The 22,112-nt window shown below is 37.1% G+C and overlaps 1 protein-coding gene across 2 annotated transcripts in view; it reads right to left on the bottom strand.

Annotated features, from left to right (window-relative positions):
- Positions 1–1,169: 1,169 nt before the first annotated feature.
- Positions 1,170–22,112, bottom strand: part of NCBP1 (nuclear cap binding protein subunit 1) — a 39,288-nt gene continuing 18,345 nt past the window's right edge. For both annotated transcript variants that reach the window (XM_069476613.1, XM_069476614.1), the window contains 13 exons: positions 19,890–20,000; positions 18,654–18,718; positions 17,178–17,240; positions 16,845–16,919; positions 14,815–14,918; positions 12,382–12,504; positions 11,156–11,258; positions 9,758–9,851; positions 8,956–9,059; positions 5,909–6,023; positions 3,436–3,564; positions 2,708–2,821; positions 1,170–1,653 (listed from right to left, as the gene is read on the bottom strand). In XM_069476613.1, the coding sequence (XP_069332714.1) occupies positions 1,540–1,653; positions 2,708–2,821; positions 3,436–3,564; positions 5,909–6,023; positions 8,956–9,059; positions 9,758–9,851; positions 11,156–11,258; positions 12,382–12,504; positions 14,815–14,918; positions 16,845–16,919; positions 17,178–17,240; positions 18,654–18,718; positions 19,890–20,000 (1,314 nt within the window). In that variant the 3' untranslated portion in view covers positions 1,170–1,539. The remainder of the gene's footprint in view (positions 1,654–2,707; positions 2,822–3,435; positions 3,565–5,908; positions 6,024–8,955; positions 9,060–9,757; positions 9,852–11,155; positions 11,259–12,381; positions 12,505–14,814; positions 14,919–16,844; positions 16,920–17,177; positions 17,241–18,653; positions 18,719–19,889; positions 20,001–22,112) is intronic.

Here is a 22,112-nt window from a genome sequence, read left to right as displayed (position 1 = left end):
GGAAGTGGATCATCATGAGTCTTCATGCTTGTCATCACGTTGAGCAGGCTGAGGAGGAGGGGATGGTCTTGCTGTCTCAGGGCTGGCAGAAAACCCATGTGTAAGTAGACCTATGCAGTTCAGACCTGTTATTCAAGGATCAACTGTAATTACACATGTGTGCTGTGTTTAAGCTATGGGGAGGAACAGTATAAACAATATTTAGCCAAGAACCTGGATTTTAGTCCTCTTTCTGCTAGTAACTGGCCACAGAACCTTGATTTTTTTTTAATAATTATTTCCTGTCATAAAAGGTATGGTATTTAAAAATCCTGAGAATTCCCATCTATTGAGTGGACTATATTCTATAGCCACACTGAGAGGTATGATAAACCAAAGAAAAAAATATCTCAAAACATGGAAAACAATGCCTCATAAACTTATGATGTAATAAGTAAAAAGACATTTATGTTGTGCAAATGCACAGAAGGAAGTACCAATAGTTTTAGGATTATTGGTACATTTTTTCTAAGGTTTACTGGAAAAAGTCTAAAAATCCTAGATATTTGGAATGTCAGGTGATTCCTTACACTTGTACGTTATTTTACAAAACTCTCTCATCTTAAGTCTCACTATATAGGAAATGGGCTCAGGAATTAGTAGTTATTAGGACCAGGTTCCATAGAAAAAATCTAAACCCACATCTAATTCCAAGTATAGTTTTAGCCAGTCTGGCTTCTTCTAGTTCCACCTTACATGTAATGCACTGTATGACCTTTGACAAATCCCTCTCAGAGACTCCAGGAAGTGACCAGATGCTCTAAGATAATGGTCACCAAAATTGGAATCGCCCGGGGGGGCTTTAAGTCCTACTGATGATGTCTGTGTTCTACCCCCATAGATTGTGGTTTAAACTCTAAAGTAACTTGAAAGATTCCCAGGTGATTTATGTTAAGACAAATTTGGGAACTGCTGGCATAAATAGTAACATTTTTATATACTAACAGTGTCTTAAGATACTACTTGAGAAAAATATTTTAAAGAGAAAATTTCAAATGGAATATACCTCCAGTAATAAACCACCAATTTTAAAGTAGACTGAAATGATAAATCATGAAATACCAAAGTTTAAAAAACATACTTTTAGTTTTATTTCAGCCATGTTAAGTTATCCACAAGCTGTTAAAAGCTATTGCTACTTGGTAATAAACCCATCAGTTCTACATACTATGTAAGCTTGACCTCTAATTGTATCACATACCTCAAATCGGTTATTTTGTGCCTTAAGGAGAAAAAATATCAAATTGAATACAGAAAAGTTGTATCTGTCACATCTATAATACATCATGGTCATTGTCACATTATTGTCATTAGGAAATATTTGCTTTTTAGGGGCAATTAAAATTAAAGCCATATTCTTTACTGTCATCGTCCCCTTTTGTTTCCTTTAAGAAGTGAAACGACACTACAAGAAAGCAAGCATCCAAACGATCAAAAATAAGACAAATTATTTTAAGGTGTTTTTAAAAAATCTTGACATGAGGGGGAAAAAAATGACCCTTAGGCCTGCAGGGCACAGAACTGCTGGAACACAGCCAGGATGTGGGGGTCTAACTCCGCAGTGAAGAGAAGGTTCTCCAGGGTCACCATGTACTGCTGGATTATCTGGTGATGCTGTGGACACAGAAAAGGGGGTGTTCAGGTCAGAAAAAAGCATGCAAGCAATCTTGTAGAAATTTCCCTCTGCAGCCCACCCAAGCTGAGGGATGAGGTAGGAAAAAAAATAGTGCTGATAGGAATAACAGGCCCCCGAAAAGCCCCAACATTAAGAAAATGTAAGAGAAGTGAGAATAATGGATGTTCAATAACTTTCAGGCACTGGCAGCAGCACCTGCTTGCTGTTACTACTAACAGAGACTAGCTTCAGCTGGGTCTCTCCTCTAATTAGGACATAATATGGCTTTTAAAAAAACAGCCTGGACGGGGACTGGCCTAGGAAGATAAAAAGTGCCAGAAAATGAAATACTCTCTTCTATGTGTTCCTATAGATTTGAATATACTTGAAATTCCTATAGGACTAGGTGCTGTTAAAGATTTTTAACTGGCAGTAACTATAAAAGCTAGAAGGAATTCCTATTTGGAGATTTAAAGACTTTAACTTAAAAAAGACTTCTGCATTAATCACTCTTTTCTAGAACAAATAAATGAGGATTTGGGGGGGGTAGTGTCTAAAGATACAAAGAATTAGCTCCATTCTTCTACATATCTTTAACTTAAATCTAGCTGAGAATAGGTGCTGGCATTTTGCTTTTGCAGAGAGACCCCACGGAGCTTACCTTGCATCTGTGGGCACTGTTAATCGTCTCAACATTAGACTTTTAAGGACTTTTATAAATCCAATTACTGTTCCCTTAGCAATTTTTTCTCTACATTTTATATTACAGCTCGGCTTCCTAACATAGAAAATGGCAATCAGGAGTCTAAGTGATACAGAACCAATTTAAGCCTAAAGTCTTGTTTTTTTTGTTTTTTTTTTTTAAGATACAGAGATTATCCTGGGTTAAGTCTAGGTATTCTGATGAACAATAGTAGCAGCAAATAGACATGAAGTAAAGTGCCTACAGGCACTACATAACCTCCTGACAAATTTGACAAGGATTTTTTTAATGGAAAATCTTTGTGGCTGAGAACAGTGGTGTTTATTGTCTTATCAAAGTTCCCCACAAACCTGCAGGAAGATCTGCTGGAGCCTCTCTATACAGTTCTTATACCATGGTGTTAAAACACTGGTCCCATCAGTTTCACATCGTACTAAGTGCTCAGTCAAGATCATGATAAAACGCTGGAGACGGGGAACAAAGTTAAAGAAGTATTAGAATTTTGTACTTCAGAAACAAAGCCATGAAAGGTCTCAAAGCATTACTTGTTCCACCCTGTCTTTGTGGCATGCACTCTCAACTTTCATAATTAAGTACTCTCAATCTAGAAAGGCAGACTGGTAACAGTGTGACTTGGTACATTCTTTCTGGCAATACACAAAGATCTTAACGTACTTATCCTAGTAGTATTACTTCTTCACATCTATTCTAATGAAATCATCAGAAATGTTAGTGGGGATTTATGCACAAAAATCTTCATGGAAGGAAAGCAATTACCCGAATGATCAAAAATAGGTAATAATTCACTATGAGAAATGTATTTAGCAAAAGCAACCTATAATTTTTTTTAAGCATGGAGAAATGTTCATGCAAGCATGCTAAATGAAACAGCACAACTCAGGTATACATGGTTGCCTCCAAGTGGTGAATTTTATTTCCTTTGTAAATTTTTGTATTTTTAAACTCTTATATATAAATGTGCATGTAGTCCTTTTATGATTAAAAATAACATTTTTTAAAACTAAAGAAATATATTCATTCCTTTTATCATATGTATCAATGTCCCAAGCGAAGATACCTGAAATATGACAAGGAAGAGGTTCTTTTGTTCACTCTGAGCAGATTCCACTTTTTCCTGCAGTCTTTCTATTTGTTCCTCAAGCGCCCCATCTTTCCTGTCACTGCTTCTGTCATCATCATCACTTCGCTACAGAAGGCAAAGGAACAAAGGAAAATATCATTTAGAATTCCAATGTTCTAAATATTATCAAATAAGGGGAAGGGTTTTGTCTGGTCAAATGGTATTTAAAGATGTATAGCATAGTGAAAGTACCCCCACCCCAAATACACCCCACCTGCCAAAGTCCAGCTGTGGTTCAGAGACACGGTCTTTTCACTCAGTGGTTCCATGGGTACTTATCAAGGCTAAGGAAATTTAGTGGCACTTCTCTTGGTAGCAGCCGTGGGGCTCTTGGCTACAAAATGTCACTATTTGACCATCTGAGCAGTAATAACAGGGAGACAGCTTGCTAATCTTTTCATCCAGTAATGGGCCACATGGAAAAGCTGGGTAGGCCCTTCTGTGGCTCATGAGCCATAGGCTGCCTGTTCTTGACATAATTTAGAAATTGCTACAACTGACATGGAATAATTCAAAGTAAACTGCTCAACAACCTCTGCTGGAGGCTGGGCATGGTGGCTTACATCTGTAATCTAAGCACTTTGGGAGGCCAAGGTGGGAGGACTGCTTGAGGCCAGGAGTTTGAGACTAGCCTGGGGAATACAGCGATACCCACTTCTACAAAAACTAGAAAAATTAGCCAGGCATGGTGGCGGTGGTGTGTGCCTGTGGTCCCAGCTATTTGAGCTATGATGATGCCACTGCACTCTAGCCTGGGCAACAGAGAGAGATCTTGTCTCAAAACAAACGAAACCCAAAAAACAAACCCATCTCTGCTGGCAATGATAGGCTCAATAAATCCCTGTAGACCTTTAATAATTCCCTCCCAGCTCACCCTGAAGAGTTTCTAGCATTTGCTTTGGTTTTTCAAAAAAGGCAGAAGAAAAATAAGGCATGGTTTATCGCCATTTTACAGAGAAGGGAACAGGCTGAGAGGTTAGATAACAGTCTCAGTATCACCTCGCCAGAAAGTGGCAGAACCAGAACCTGGTTCTAGCTCTCATATAATACACACCAAGGTCCTTTCAGCAAGAAGGTGGTATCACTGCCACCTAGTGGTAGATGGCATCTACCATCACTAGAAAGCCTGGTAATCCTTCTAGATAATACTCTAATGCCAAGGCCCCATCTATGATAGCCTCTTCCGGGTTTAGGCAAGATTATCAGAACTCCTCTCCAATTTTATAGAATCTGGCTTTTTATTGCTAATGCAGCACTTGTTATGAGGTCTACTTTCTGTTCTAGGCACTTAGGTGCATGGTTATCTTTCCCTAACGCCACTCTAAGGTAAAGTTCTAGAGCCCTGTCACCTAACAGACCTTCCTACAAAGAGAGAAATGTCACATAAATCTGTGCTGCCTGTTACAGTAGCCCATGAGCCATACGTTACTACTACGCACTTGAAAAGTGTTGTATGACCAAGGAACTGAATTTTAAATTGTATTTAATTTTAATTAATTTAAATTAAAATAGTCTCATGTGGATAGTGGCTACTGTACTGGACAGCATATTTCTGGAAACAGTGTGGCATGAGAGAAAGTCTCTGGAGTCTGACAGACCTGGGTCAGAACCTAGCTCTGTCATTTACAAGCTATGTAACCTTTAGCAAGTTACTTAACTTCTCTGAGCCTCTATTTATATGTCTATAAAATGGGATGACACCATTTACCTTGCAGTATTTTAGATCTATGAGTGTGCTTACATCCATATATGTATATATGTATGTCCATATGGAAACTGGCACTCAAATTTGCTATAGGTTCGAATAAGAATATTATTTTTTACCTTTCACTCTGGTAGACATGCATAACACTGGAAAATACTGTCATGAATATTGAATACTGTCATGAATATTGAATACGGTTATGAGTACTGAATACTGTCAATAGTATCATGTTAAGTCACACAATGCAGCCAGTTCACTGCTTCTCTCCAAAATGGCTAAAATACTAAACTTTACTAAATACTAAATATGGGGAGTATTTTATAAATTTGTGAATGACTGCCCCATCCCTCCCCACAATACTAGGAAAATCGTAAGTTATCTACAATCTTCTCCCTCTTTCCCTCTTGCACCAGAGACTCTTCCAGATATATGTGACCTTTTCCCTTTCAGAAAGTGCAAAGATGACGCTGACCCAGAGACGGTGAACTATGGAAAGTGAAGTTCGCAGCTTCCTAAACAGGTTCATCGTGCAGGACAACAATGCACAACAGACCACCTGTTCTTTCCTCCCCCTCTGCTTCTGTAAACAGCTCTGCATAATTTGGACTCAGAAAAAATAAATTACCATTAAGGTAATGGACTCTGAATACTCTCCAGAGCTTCCAGTATACCTTCTAACCATTTATGAATCGACAAAAGACTTACCCGTTTGTGTTGCCTTGCGAGTTTCTCTTTAGCTTCTTCTAGCTCTTTCTGGATTTTCACAACATGTTTGTTCATCTTACGAATTGTAGAGTGCAAGATTTCCCAAACAAACAATCTTAAAGTAATATGGCATTTGATTACTGTATGTTAAACTATGCTTATAGATAATAAAACCTCAATTTTTATAACCTATTCATTCTTAAGGGCTGATATAGCCTTCCATCCTTTGGGGAAAATGAGTCAGATTTCTCCAGCAACACTTATGATTTGCTTTTTATTGTAAATTGTGCAAATGTCTTGCTCCACCCTTTAGACTCAGGTGAGCTCCCTGAGGGCAGTGCTGTGTCCTTGTCATTTTTCTTGTTTTTGTCTCCTACTAGATGTACACAGAAGCTGCATGTACATATTCATTGGATTGAAATGGCAAACTAAAAAACACTAGGAACAGAAATACATTTTTTCTCTTCTAAATGTAAATAACACATGTTGGAATTTCTCAAAATTGTGATGTAATCTGAGGCTCATTTGACATGCTTTATACTATTTAACTAGCACATACACAGCCAATTCTCTTAGAACATTTAAGAAACTCATTAGTTGACAATAGCTATCAACTGCTGGGCTCTAACAATGAGATAAATATTTATAATGTCAGCTACTTTATCAGCAAATGGCTCAAATGCCAGGATCATCTTTGTAGGTGCTTTGTTTTTTTTTTTTTTTTTTTTTTGAGACAGAGTCTCACTTTGTTGCCCAGGCTAGAGTGAGTGCCGTGGCGTCAGCTTAGCTCACAGCAACCTCAGACTCCTCGGCTTAAGCGATCCTACTGCCTCAGCCTCCCGAGTAGCTGGGACTACAGGCATGCGCCACTATGCCCGGCTAATTTTTTCTATATAGATTTTTAGTTGTCCATATAATGTCTTTCTATTTTTAGTAGAGACGGGGTCTCGCTCAGGCTGGTCTCGAACTCCTGACCTTGAGCGATCCACCCGCCTCGGCCTCCCAGAGTGCTAGGATTACAGGCGTGAGCCACCGCGCCCGGCCTTTGTAGGTGCTTTGAAGTATTTGTTGAATAAATGGTTTATTTTTTTAAAGTAGCTTCTTAGCTACTTTTGTGTATATAAACTATGCTTCCTAATGCCAGGATACAGCACAGAATAGTACAGTTGACTCTTGAACAACATGGGTTTGAACTGTGCAAGTCCACTTATACACGGATTTTCTTCCACCTCTGCCACTCCTGAGACAGTAAGACTAATCCCTCTTCTTCCTCCTCAATCTACACAACGTGAAAATGACGAGGATGAAGACCTTTATGATGATCCACTTCCACTTAATAGATAGTAAATATATTTTCCTTACAATTTTCTTAATACTTTTTCTCTAGCTTACTTTAGTGTAAGAATACAGTATATAATACATATTAATCAATTATTTATGTTATAGGTAAGGTCTCCAGTCAACAGTAGGCTACTAGCAGTTAAGTTTTTGGGGAGTCAAAGGTTATATGCAGATTTTTTACTCCATTGGAGGGGGGTCAGTGCCCCTAACCCCCACATTGTTCAAGGGTCAACTGTACTTTCTCCTATACATTTTGACCTGGATGATATCATAGCTTAATTGAAAGATAAAAACAATTTGGTCATAAAACTCCAAGCCTACAAAAGTAGAGTAAAGCACTTTAACTCTGAAAGGAGAAGGCTCTGCACTTAGTTGTGTGACTTTGGGTAAGCTACGGAAGCACTCTGTGACACCTTCCTATTCTGAATAGTGTAGACAATAATGGAACTTCCTTTGTGGTGGTGGTGTAAGGATAAAATGAGTTGAAAATGAAAATCACTAAGAATAATAGGTGAAACATACTTGGGTGGTCAGTTTTCTGAGAGTTTACAGATCTGAGAATGCCTTTCTGTTGTCTTCATTTTTTTTTTTTTTTTTTTGAGGCAGAGTCTCGCTTTGTTGCCCGTGCTAGAGTAAGTGCCATGGCGTCAGCCTAGCTCACAGCCACCTCAAACTCCTGGGCTTAAGCGATCCTACTGCCTCAGCCTCCCGAGTAGCTGGGACTACAGGCATGTGCCACCATGCCCGGCTAATTTTTTCTATATATATTTTAGTTGGCCAGATAATTTCTTTCTATTTTTAGTAGAGATGGGGTCTCGCTCTTGCTCAGGCTGGTCTCGAACTCCTGACCTCGAGCGATCCACCTGCCTCGGCCTCCCAGAGTGCTAGGATTACAGGCGTGAGCCACCGCGCCCGGCCTGTCTTCATTTTTGAAGGCCAACTTGGCTGGTATGACAACTTTAGATCACATCCTTCATTCAGTATATTTCAGACTAGTGTCTTCTGGCAATAACAGATACAGTAGAGAAGTTAAAGGTTGTGATGGATTTTTATGTCTTTCCAAGTAATTCACTTTTGTTTCCTGTTTTGTGTCAACTCTGGCTGTCCCAATTCTGATCAATTGTAAAGCCTGTGAAACTTCACAAATAAGAACCAAACTTAGTGAGAAGTTTCTCTCCTTTAGGGAAAATGAGTACAGAATGAATCTTCTGCATTAAATCTAGGATTTTACGACTGTGGTGAGAACCTCCACTCCCACCACCCCCACCGCCAGGTATCTTGGTACCCACCAGGTTTGCCCTGATTCCTCCACATGTATTTAATCTACTACGGCTTTGGTTTCTCTTAGTTCCTGGTGTACATTCCAGGTCCCATCCCCACTCAAGCTGGAACCCTTCCTGACTCCCATCTGAGACTCCCAATACATAGCCAGCTCTTGCTGGTTTTCTTTCCTAACAGTCTAGGCCCTTCAACAGCATTTCTACCTGACTGCGTTAGTCCTGACTCGACTGTCAAGTGTGTCCCTAAGAGATACTGCAACATACCTGGCTGTGTATATTTCCATGGTCTGGGAATTTTTGCTACGTCCAATCTTATTAGATTGGATCATTAGTATATTAGTATCAACTTGCTTTAGACCAGAATTTGGAGCTCATGTAATAAGAAACCACATGAGAATACAAACTTCGTAAAATAATTCATATTACCTAGTAAAGTCACGAGATAGCTCTGAAGAGAAGATCCAATTTGCTACTGCAGCACAGTCAACAATCTGTGTACGAATCATCTTATCCACTAGTACAGCAATCATCTACAATGAAAGAATTATTTGAGTATATCACATACACGTATGTAGGCCAAAATAATACTGCTACTGTAAAAGTAAAATAAGATGACTATAAAATTCACTTTTAGTGGCTCTGGAATTGATCCATTTGACCATTACATCGTAAGATTTATTCTGCCCTTTGCTTGGCTCTAGTACTGTACAAAATACGACAATACCAATAAGGATTAACTGAACAAAAAAGAAAAACTCTTGAGTGGTAACATTTAAATAAAAAAAAAATTTAGATAATAATACCTATATAAAAAAATATATATAATTTCAATTGAATCATAAAAACCATTGTCTCAATGCCTCTCTATAATCCACAGTATAAAAACAATATATTAAGGTTTGAGAAAACTGGAGCTTGCTTATAAAAATTGGCTAGACTAGATAACCATTTCCTACCCTGGTAGTAGAATCTTCCAAGCAACAAGCATTCCTACCAAGTATTTAAAATGTGTTACAATATTATATTCCAAAAGCAAACTGTAACACTTGCTCTTTAAAGAATGAATCAAACATCATTACTCCCATAGCACTAAACAAAAATACAGATCTTAAAAGCATTCTATAGGCAGAGTCAAATTTCATATTTTTCAAACTAAAACAATGGAAATTAACTCCCTTATTTTTATACCTATACAATCTGAACGTCAACATGTCTAATTAGTTTTTACCTGTGGATGGTTTCTCCAGACCTCAAACATAACTCTTAACACGTGTAACTTTCCTTCATCACTTTCAGCTAGAGTTTTGAAGACTTCATGAAACCTTTTGATAATGAGGGAAAAATACCATATATAAGCATTTTAATGTTTTCAAAACCTTTTCAATGTTACTCAATTTACAATGCAGTAAGTAAATGCAAAATAACCAAATGTTAACCATTAAGGATATAAAAGATATGATCAGAGATTCATAGTTTCTTTGGAAGCTGTCACAAAATCTTCAGATATTTACAATATACTATAGCAAGCCCAGGACTATAGTTTTCCATGTATTTAAGAATAGGTAAGGGCTAAGGAACTGTTTTTTAATGCTGTGGTCCCCAATCCCCAGGCTGCGGACTGGTACCAGTCCGTGGCCTGTTAGGAACCAGGCCTCACAGTAGGTGAGCGGTGAGTGAACCAGTGACTGAAGCCTCATCTATATTTACAGCTGCTCCCCATTAGCTCCACCCTCCTGTCAGATCAGCAGCAGCATTAGATTCTCATAGGAGCGTGAACCCTACTGTAAACTGTGCGTGCCAGGGATCTAGACTGCACTGTAAACTGTGCGTGCCAGGGATCTAGACTGCGTGCTTCTTATGAGAATCTAACGCCTGATGCTCTGAGGTGGAACTGAGGCAGTAATGCTAGTGCTGGGGAGCGGCGGCAAATGGATGATCATCAGCAAGGATGTTTGCACAATAAATGTAATGTGCTTGAATCAATCCGAAACCATCCCCCCACCCTCAGTCTGTGGAAAAACTGTCTTCCATGAAACTGGTCCCTGCTGCCAAAAAGGTTGGTGACTGCTGATCTAATGTGTTGAAATATTCTGACTGCCATCTTCTGTAGGAACCCTGTAAGTAATACAGTGCCTTGGAAGCTGAGATGGGGTGAGATGTCAGGTTTCTCTGCGTGGCCAAAGGAAAATCTATATGCTCTTTCTTCTTTTGGACTCTGACACATTAGAGAACTCTGTCCTTAGAAGTCAATGTTTGGGTGGCTCCCAACAATGTTAGTTGGTTCTCATTTCTTCTTAACTTCCTTTGGGAAGATGCTTAAACAGGGTGGGAGCTTCTGACTGTATACACGACTGTCCCGAGGACCTAGGCTTTCACTAGCTTCTCTAATTGTCTACATGAAAAAATGCACTTTCTCTGTATAAATGCAAGCTACACATACAGACTGACAAAAGCCATGGGATAGGGATTTTAGCTACCAAAAAACAAAACTCACTGTATCACACTATATAATACTATTAACATATCCAGATTCAACAATTTTAGGTAAAAATTACTATACCATTGATGTTCACCAAGCAAAGTTCCAAACCCTCAAAGAAAGGCTGTGTGCTCTTATTGTACTTACTTTGCCAGAGCACTGAAGGAGTGGCTGATTGATTTCGCTGCCAAATGTAGCAGAGTCTGTACAAAGACCTCTATTTTCAATGGGTTAAAACTGAATCCTTCATCTGAAAAATATTTCACAGTAAGATACAAAAATTTAAAGTATGGCAATTCCTTGGTGTCTCACCTCAAATGCTAAACAGATAGCAAGTTCACATCCAAACACTAAGTCAGATATTTGTGTAATGTCTTTCAGTACTAATAAATAATAAAAGACCATCACTGATCCAAATACTCAAAATGTAAAACTAAGCATAACCTTAGTTCTTAAGTTTATGGCAATGTTTTCCTAATTTTTCTGTACGACCCATTTCTTTAAAAAATAGATTTCCTTATTCAAGTTTCTCTATATGATGGCAAGTTAATATGTTTAATACAAAAAAAAATACAGTAAATCCTTAACTCTTAAGATGTCTGACAATGTCTGTGTATAATATCATTTCAACTTATGCTTTCTAAATACGTTTTCTCTAACATCATAATACAAGTTTCTTAAAAAAATCCAAACAAACAAAATTCCAGTAATAAATACCCAATGACCACTAATGTTTTATTTTGATTCTTAAGTTGTTTTTCTATGTGCATGTCCTTATGTACAGATCTATTAAAAAATACCCTCCCAAATGGTTACCCAGTTGTCCCGGTAGACTTGTCATCTGTTCTACTGATCTGTCTCTTTTCGTGCCAGTGCCACATTGTTTTAGTTACTGTAGTTTTCACAATACGTTTTTTAATATGTGATAAGGCAAATCCCTCTCATCACTTTTTTCCTTATTTACTGATTTCAGGTAAACTTATAAATCAGCAAATGTTAAACATTATTACTATAATAGCTTAATTTGGAGAAAACAACCAACTTTATAACATGCCAACTCTTCCTATTTAGCAATCTATGGTGAAAGCAGAGAATGTTTAAAAATCCTTGAATGATAACAGTATATTTTATTTTGTATTTAAGATGAAGTTTATATTCTTAATGTAAGCTATTTTAGAGATGTTAGGATCTCTTTATATAAGGGGGAAAATACTGGGGTCCTAAGAACAATTTACATGCTAAACAGGCCAAACAGATATATTGCTTTGTGAGCATCCAATGGGGTTTAAAAGGGACTCATGTTGCTAGAATAACGTTTAAGCTTTAACTGGGCCTGTGCATAGTTCCATTCAAGAAACATTAAATTCCCTTACCATCATCATCATCCTGGTTAGGATTTGGTACATCTTTCAAAATGCTAAAGATTTCATCATTGGTTGCCTTACTTTTAAAGGCAACTGCTAAACAGAGGGCGACAGAATGTCCAGGAAGAGAATCTAAACAGAATGGGGAGGAAGGAAGATTAGGTTTAAAGACGTATGAACAGTTAAATAACTGAGAACTTAAAAAAAAAAAAAAAAATTCTTTCCTTTCAAAATAGAATACTTTATCCCAAGATCAGTATTTAATCTGTATAAAGATACCACATGTGAAAGTTTCCTTTAATAGTTAATGTTTTTTCACAAAAAAAACCCCAAAAACAAAAGAGACAATTCTCATTTCAACACTTCCCTAAGAACACTTAGCTAATTGAAATCCAGAGTACAAAGGATGCTGATCTTCCTCAAGATGAGTGATGAGGAGAAAACTGGATATAGTTACAGCTTTCTTTTAATGCCTTCAATTCTCCTGGGCTCAAAAGCCAAGAATCAATCTATTTCTCTTTCATTGTGCCAACACCTCCTTCCTCCTTCTTTCCCTGGGACAGTGAAAACTAAGTTTGAGTTTGAACAAGGAAATGCTGCCAACTTAAGAGAGGTGTTTTTTTTGTTGTTGTTGTTTTTGTTTTTTTGCTTTTCCCCTTTGCTGAGTCTACAAGCTTGAATCTATTTAAGTCAGATGCTCATGTGATATGATTCCTTGTGTTTACTATTGGTTAATATCAGTTAAATCCTTACTATATAAAATGTGTGCAGGTATATACTGTAAGGCATCATCAGAGCAACAGAAATCTGCCTTTAATGTAAGGGAGGCAAAAAGGTAACACAAAAGGCAATCCTGTCATAAGAGTGTGAGTTACTAAGCACCTGGAATGAATAAAGTCACTTACAACAGGTCATGTGAGGTCAGTCATGTTACAACTGCTGTAAGCTTTTCCCTGGAAGTAAGAAAGAAAGTGAAGAAAAACAGAATCCTCTATCATCAAGGAGTATACATTCTAGCCGGGGAACCAAGATATTTGTATTAGATGTAGCCAGAGAGCAATACAAAACTGGCTTGCTAAAAGTTAAAAAAAAAATTTACAGGTGTGGGGCTTGGGCTAGATCCTAGAAAGAGAACGAGAATTAGAGAGAGAAACAGATTGGGATAATGACATAAAGGCAAAACCAAGAACAAGAAGTATGGAAAAAATTAAAAAAGATGTGGGGCCTGGCAGAAGTAGAGGTCCATTTGGGGGGAAATGAAAAATAATAAAGTAAGAACAACTGTTACCAAAGCCTTGAATGTTAGGTTGAATTATTCCTATGGTAAAAAAAGAAAGCTCAATCTTTAACAAAAGTCTGAGTTCTCTGATAGCAAAGACTGTACCTTGTGATTCTCTGAGCTAGTACAAGACAAAACTCTAAATCTAGAACTTCTAAGTGTTATATGAACATTTCATCTCCCAGAAAGCACAGTGGCTAAGAACAAGGCTGCTCAGTTGGTGCACCTAGACTTGAATCTCGGCTCCACCACTCAGAAGCAAGCTCATTCTGGCCTGACCTCTTGGAGCCATTTCTCCATTTTAGTATTGGTGTAATCATACCTATTTCTCAGAGTTGGCATAACATAGGAAATGTACTTAGCATCAGGACCAACAAAGTTTATTTCAAGGAAAACAGGTGTTGTCAGAGACATAGAGAACTAGGGGGTAGAATAGGAAAATCAAGAGTAGAGTGTTTCCAGATGCGAAGAACCTCTACATGACATGAAATGGAAGGCTCATGGAGGGGCTGTGTGTTCAGTGCATTCTGAAAATAGTAACTTGGAAAAACTCTACACCTAACTCTCTACCAGCAATCACCGATGTATAACACTTTCCCTTCATTAAGCCTAAATACTATGCAAAGTGAAAAACGGCGTATCAAATTATAGTCCCTCTGATTTATGGTGTAATCTCAGAGATGATGTAACCAAAAAAGGTAAGGAAATCATATTTAAAAATTTACTTCTAAAGGCATGTTGCCAGACTGTGTGAACCTATGTTCCCAACACCACACCTGAACTGTTATAAGATGATAATTAATTCAAGTAATCTCCATCATCAGGACAAGTACACATTTTCAGTTTAGTAAGTTCTGGCTATAAATTCATCTTGCTATACTTAGCACTGTATTTAAAATAATACCATGGGCATAACACCACAAACAGTATCAAAAGAGAAAAAATTATAAGCCAGTAATAACTAATTAGATCACAAGAAAATCCTCAAAATGATGACAAGGCAAATAAAACAATAGTGGCTAGTGATAGACCACATTTCAAATAGAGAAAATATAAACCCCCAAAAAAGGAAAAGCTCAATTTCTCCATCTTAAATAAGTGACTTCAGATATACTTGCATTGGTACTGTTAGACAAAGGGATTTATTTTATTTTATTACTTACTGCTACTTTCATCTCCATACTTGTAAATGCAGGTTGGGTTTGCAGGACATAGAGCTGAGAAGGTAGGAGGAACAATATCTAATATACGCTGATGGTAAGACAACCTACAATACAAATAACAGCCTCAGAAAATGACTTTCATCAGTTCCATTCTTTGGTAACACCCAACTTACCTGGAAAGTCACAATGTCCAATACCCTGAACTCAGCTAATAACCAGGAAATGAAAGGGAAAAAAAGTCCTTTAGACTATTGTCTAAGCCAGCATCCCAAATCTCAGGCCTACTTCAAAACTTACTGGTGTGCACTCAGATGTAGACTAGTGGGCCCACAAGCCTGGCAGCCAAGGATGTGGGGCGATGGTGGGGTGGGGTGGGGTAGGGTGGAGGTGACAGTCTGTATGGCTGGAAGATGGTTATATTGTACCAAATAAATAAATACTGAGAATAACGAGAGCCAAGTTTCTTACTGCCTGAGAAAGTATTTACAAATCATGGCAGAGAAGAAGCCAGGAAACAAGATGTTGGAATTGGAGGGATACGCCCACGCATACACACAGGTAGATATAAAAAGTTATAGATATATGTATATTTGTCCACCAAGAGGGACTAGAACCAAGGACATCCCAATGGCAACAGGCACATCAAGTACCCAGATCCTGGTTCCTAAATACTACACTCCACTACTACACACTAAGGCTCTGTGAATAAACAGAAGATTCCGGGGGAGGGGCAAGGAAACATAAGATGAGCTTAGAACATCTTGTGCCAGAAAATCAGAAAATGCTCAATGAATGGTACAGGACATTTTTTAAAAAAAGACACAGGCCTTACCGGGGATTTCTGTAGACAAATCAGGGACAATTTGGACATCATGAAAAACAATGACAGTCACAGATTATAATCCATTGAATGAAACAAATTCATTAGTCCCTACCGATATAAAGACATAAATAAACAGAGAAAAAACAGCTCTTTCTTACAGTAGAATGCCAGCTAATAAATGTAGGAAAAAAATGGAAATAGAAAATCATCATTTGGCAATCACCTTAGTCATGGCTGATAAAAGTAGTTTTCAGTGGAGAGTGGAGGTTTGATAAAGAATAGGATAAGAGTGTAACCTAAGAATATCTCCCATAAAATACTAATACGTTATGAGGGGGATAATGGTAGGAATAAGTGGAGAAACCTGGCAGACACTGATATGATCGAGAGTAACATCAAGAGGTAGGATTCATGTGCCTTTAGACAGGACACACTTGCACCAACAATGCAAGACCTGAGTCTTCATGAGGAAATACCAGAGCAATCCAATAAAGTAAGGTCTAAACTGTTTAAAGCTGACAAGGACACAAAAGACAGAAAGAATATGTGTTCAAGACTGAAGGCATCTGAAGAGAATGACAACTCAATGCTACACATGTTCCTGGATAGGATTCTGGACCAGAAAGGAAAAAAGAGACATTCCTGGGATGGCTAGCAAAATTTCAGCAGCATCTGTGGATTGCATGGTAGTATTGTACCAGAGCTGATCTCCTGATTTGGAGGGTTCTATGCTGGCCATGTAGGAGAGTGGCTTTGTCTTGGGGAAATGTGTAATGGATGTTGAAAAAGGAGGGGCTGCCATGTCTACAGTTTATTCTCAAGACCAATGTAATGGGTATCTAGAGAGGGAAGAAGCAGTGAGCATGAGAGCAAACGTGATAAAATGTTAACAACTAGGGAGGGAATCCAGGTGAACAGGAGACAGAGTTCTCTGTACTATTTTGGTAACTTTTCTATAAATCTGAAACCATTTCATAGAATAATATTTTTAACAGAACTTACTGGCTTAATTCACATAGATTCTAGATGGCATGGTCGCCTAATTTTTTCAGCTTCAATCTTGATTAAAAAGTGAGATTTAAGATGGGCAAGTACTTGGATTTCAAAAATGGTGTTCTGAACATACATCATGAATGCAGAGATGAGAAAAAAATCCCCTCACAGAAATTAGGAGACCTAAAATAAGGAGAAAACACAAAAAACTTACCTCATACATTTTTCTAAAACTTCTCTTACAAACTTTGGTTTGGGACTTTCAGGATCTTGAGTGAGACAATCTGACCTAATGAGGAAAATGTGGTTTTATAAGTTCTTACACACAATTGCAACTTATAAGTTTTGTTAATTTATAACTGCACTTATAACTATTTGTACTTTACTACAAATAGTTTCCTTCTACCTACTGTTTCATTTACACATAGTAAATAAACATCAAAGAAAGGAAGTAATTCAGACAATGAAGGTTGCTTTTATGTTACAGTTTTAAACAGTAACAGTTTTTTGACTAGAGAAAGGAAGGATAAAACACATCATCACTTACCAATCTTCCCAGCTCCAACGGAACTGGAAGTTACTTAGATGATGAGAAAACCAATTAATAAACCTATATAGAAAAGGGGAGGTGGGGACAGAAAAAGGAAGAATGGTTGTGATTTAGAACAGAAATTTATAAAATCCTCCATAACAGATAAAACCCTACTTTACCAAGTTAATGAAAAGCACATTCCTCTACCTGCAGCTGTATATTCTCCTGCCACTAAATCTTTTCTCTGCAAATCTTGTAACTCATTTTTTAATAGTCCCCTATCTTACTTCTAATACTGCTTTTATCTTTTTTAGGTGAATAAGAGCTATGATTCCAGCATCTGTTTTGTGAAGGCACCTTATATGTTCATAGAATTTAATTCTCACAACTTATGAGGTTATGTATTACAAGTAACTGATGATGAAACTGAGGAGGAAAAAAAAAGATTATATAAATGGCAGAGCCAAAGTAGTATAGTCTCTTATCACAGCATACCCCTTTCACTACAAACAGAATATATCATTGAAGTCCCCTTTTCCCCTAAAAACATTCCTGATCTCTAACTAGATAGGGAACATCTTATTATTCTATATAATGCTGTGGACTTCATAGGAGTCCAATAAATATTTGCTGAATGAATGGTAAAATGGAGATGCCTAACACAACTGCTATTTTATTAACTGAATGGGAAAAAAATCAGAGAAGACGCTCCCTTAAAGCATGTCCCTCATGCATCTATAACTTCAATCACTAAAATTACTCAAGGTAAAAAGGCTAATGACACAGGATAGCCCTTAATGATAATTTTCAAATATGGAATTTGAACAATGGACATGAAAGATCATAGACATTGCAGAAGTGTTCAATATCTGTCCTAATTTGATTTGGAAAACTGACAGAGGTAAGAAAGAATACCAGCTAATAAAGGTGACCACACAGACCTCACCCAAAAGAAAATAGTGACCATGCAATTATCACAGCTGTGAAAATTCTGTAATATGATCTTTTACATAAACTAAGAGTCTTGAAGCTGTAGGTCTGAAAAGATTTTTATGTAAAAGCTAGAGTTTAGATGCAGATACTACCTATAAACAAAAAATATACCTTATTTATTATAAACAAAAAATATATATTGTTAATATTTATATATAATAAATATACAGATCAGATTCCCCTTCTACATAAGGGTTAGCATAAAACATATTTTAAAAGTGTACATATGCAATTACAGAGGGAAAAAGTAAAACTGTACCAAAGTACCAAATACATAAACAATGAATGGAATTAAAACTGTAGCATGGGCATCAAAAATGTAACATTACACTACAACAAGTACAAGTCTTGTTAATACACAAAGTTCATTTTGGGGAGGCAAGAAAGGAAACTCAACATGGAAATTGTTAAAACGGCAAATGTCTTGATCAAATTCCTTTATAAAGTGCAAGGAGTAGAAGCTACTGACACAGTATAGAAATAGGGCAATAACGGTACCTGTCTACGCATGTCGTATTCATTGTGTCCAAACGCATGTATAACATTTCAGTTGCCTGTGCCAGCTGCGAATTTGAGGATAAGGAAAACTATTCTCTGCTCTCATACAAAACAAATTGTTTAACAGAAAAAATTAAAACATTTCTGGTAAGTCTTTATAATGACTAATAATGTTGAGCATCTTTTTACGTAATTGATATATTTTTGAGTTTTTTTAATATCGTTTAAATTCAATGACGTGCAATAAATTTAACCTGTTATACATCGATGAAGTCAAGATAATGAATGTTTTCATTGTCTCCAAAATTTCCCCATACTCCTTTATAATCCATTCTGCATCTCTGCCTCAGCCTCCCAGAGTGCTAGGATTACAGGCATGAGCCACTGTGCCTGGCCACGAAATTTATTTTTTTTAAAAAACCCAAAGCAAATTAATTAAGAACCCAAAATTGATGAGAAAATCCTTTCACTATAATTTAAATCATAGGCATTAATAAAACATAGCATCTTCAATTCATAAAAACAACATAAATTAATGCAAGGCCTCCCAAACTTGTTCAGGTGTCCAAGAATCTAGCAGTCCTTAGACTCAAGGGGAGATTTTATGGCATGAGAGTATATTCTATTTCATAACATGGCGGGGGGGTATGTATTAATTTTATAATGTGCATTTCAGTCCCTCACTCTTATTCAAATATTATTCTTCACCATCGAAACAAAGCAAATCAGAACTACTGTCCCTAAAACTTAAAACTTAGTGGAATAAAATTGAAGTTGAGAAAATTTAGGCCATTAAGTTATTAGTACTATTTTCAATCTTGGAATGGAGAGCCATTTATTTTTTTATTAGTGGTAGAACATTAGGCTTACGAAGGATTATTTGTCCTTGTCCTCCAGTCAAATGAACATCTAACCTCCTAGGGATCTAAGAAAGAGAGATTGTATGTTAGCTCAGGAAAATTAATTTTTTTTTCTTTCTTAAAAATTGAAAATGCCAACCTTTCTTCTGTTATAGTATTTTCTTGAACTTCTTGACCACAATAGTGAAGTATATATCTATTTATTTTTAGATAAATATATATTTATAGACATACAAGTACACATATGTGACACACACACATTTAAAAAGCTGTATTTTTAGCTTACAGAATTTAATCCCACGAACACAAATATTTAATAATCTTTTAAAGCTAGGTCAAAAAGAGTATGTTTAAAAACAAAACAAAAAAAGGATACAACTTGGGGTAGAGAGCCAGGCTGAAGTTTGCAGAGTTCAATGAGAAGCGTTGCATACATCACATCAATGTGCGGGGGTGCTGGAAGTTGAAATAGCTCTGCAAAGATCACCTACAAGAGAATCATGAGTCAGAACTCAATCAACTGCTACCTTTGCACTTCTGCCATCAGAAAGACCTTAACCTTCTAAACTTTAACTCCATGGCATTCATGATGAAAAAAGAATTACTTTTTAATCTTTAAAATTATATTCTTTCAAACACAGAGATCTAAAATTGAATACCATAATGAAAATTTCTTCTCTCTATAACTCACTCAAATAAAAGTATACAAGATCAATGCTTATTTGACCCAAACTCCTCTCAGAGAACTGTGCAATTAAATTCCAACTTTGGAAGTATCAAAGTTGATTTAGAGAGGTATGGTTTTCTGAGGGGCTCAACAAATCTGTTAGAGTTTCTTCCCTATAAGTAATAAGAACCCTTACTATTTTAATAGATTCTGAGGATGGAAACACACTGCTACGTGAAATAGATGCCTAGCTCTTTTAGACAGTCCAAGACTTCTCTGCCATGCTTCTTGTTAAGAAACTTTTGCTTTCCACCCTCTCTGTATGATTGGTGGACCACCTACCGAGAAATCTAAAGCCCTGGTCTTTACTCTTTCCCTATCTCTCACGCTCCTATACTTCAATCTGAAGAATTTCTACACATTGTGTAGATTTAAAAATATGAGTTATATTTTGCATGTCAACCAACATGCCAATGAGCCAAGTTCACAGCATCAAGCGTACTCTGAAGTTTTGTAAAGATAAGACATGTACAATACTCTAAAAAAGTATTTTGAAAAAGCAGAGAAGTGCAATATGAATAAAATGTGAATCTTAAATAATACATCAAAACTATGCTCTCTCTTTCATGAATACTGTAACATAAAAGAATAATGCAGTTAACAGTTTGACTCATGTGATCAAGTGAAAACACTTTTTTGGGGACATAAATCTCTACAAGGTATTCAACTGTACTTACTAACATCATCCTTTTGTACGAGTTAACATGGGGTCAAAAGCATTTCCATTCTTCCTACCTCTAAACTCCTTGGCTCTTTTGATCTCTAAGAATAAATATTCACCTCAACCTCGTGTGACAGGAAATAGTATACTAGTCGGTGTATGCTAGTAGTAAGACGCCAGATAAACACCGCTAAAGATACGTTACCTGCCTGAAGTAATACAATATTTTAAAGTATTTAAGCCACTTATGTGTTTGTTAAGTGGACAATGTATTGACAGAGCTAGAGGTAACTTACATTATCCACAATAACTATCCACGAACGAATGCATACCATATATTAGGTCATTAAATATGAAATGTCCAATTTCGAATCAAAAGTTTAGTTTATCATATCTCAAACAATAAGCAGTACAATTAATCAAAGTATGTGCTCTTAAACTATTGACACAGTTTTGCCATCTTAACAGTAGCTTGTTTATGCCAGCAGCAAAGGAGCCTGGAGAGTGAGTGGCAATGAAATCACAAAGGGCGTTTTTCCACAGCTTGTTGAGAATTGAATATTTTTCCTTGCAAAAAGTGGCACAAACCCTGGAAGAAGTGGCAGTCAGTTGGTGCAAGGTCTGGTGAATACAGTGGATGACAGAGAGTTTCCAAGTCCAGCCTCTATAGCTTGAGCAGCATTGTGAGACATGTGGTGGAATGCTGTCTTACAAGAGGATTGACCTGTTTCTATCAACCAGTCTCGGCATTTAATCACAAGCATCCTCATCATTTCAACCAATTGTTTGCAGTAGACAGCCGCTGTAATCAGTTGACCAGTTTTCATGAAGCTGTAGTGGATAATACTAGCGTTGGACCACCAAACAGACACCACTAGCTTTTCTGGATGAATATTTGGTTTTAGATTGTGTTTCAGCACTTCATCTTTATCCAACCATTGGGCCAAATGCTTGCAATTGTCAAAAAGAATCCATTTTTCATCACACATAACAATACGGCGTAGAAATGGTTTCCCTATGTCATGACAGCAAAGAAAAGCAAGGTTCGAGATGATTTCTCTTCTGACGCTCCTTTAATTCATGTAGAACCCATCTGGTTCAACTTCTTTACCTTGCTGATTCGTTTCAAATGGTCCAATATTGTTGGAATAGTAACGTCAAACCTTGCTGCTAATCCACATGTAGGTTGACATGGATTCGCTTCCACTACA

Source organism: Eulemur rufifrons, chromosome 7, assembly GCF_041146395.1.
Source record: "Eulemur rufifrons isolate Redbay chromosome 7, OSU_ERuf_1, whole genome shotgun sequence".
Classification (NCBI taxonomy): domain Eukaryota; kingdom Metazoa; phylum Chordata; class Mammalia; order Primates; family Lemuridae; genus Eulemur; species Eulemur rufifrons.
The sequence above is the reverse complement of the archived record's forward strand: the minus strand, read 5'-3'. Positions and strand labels throughout refer to the sequence as shown.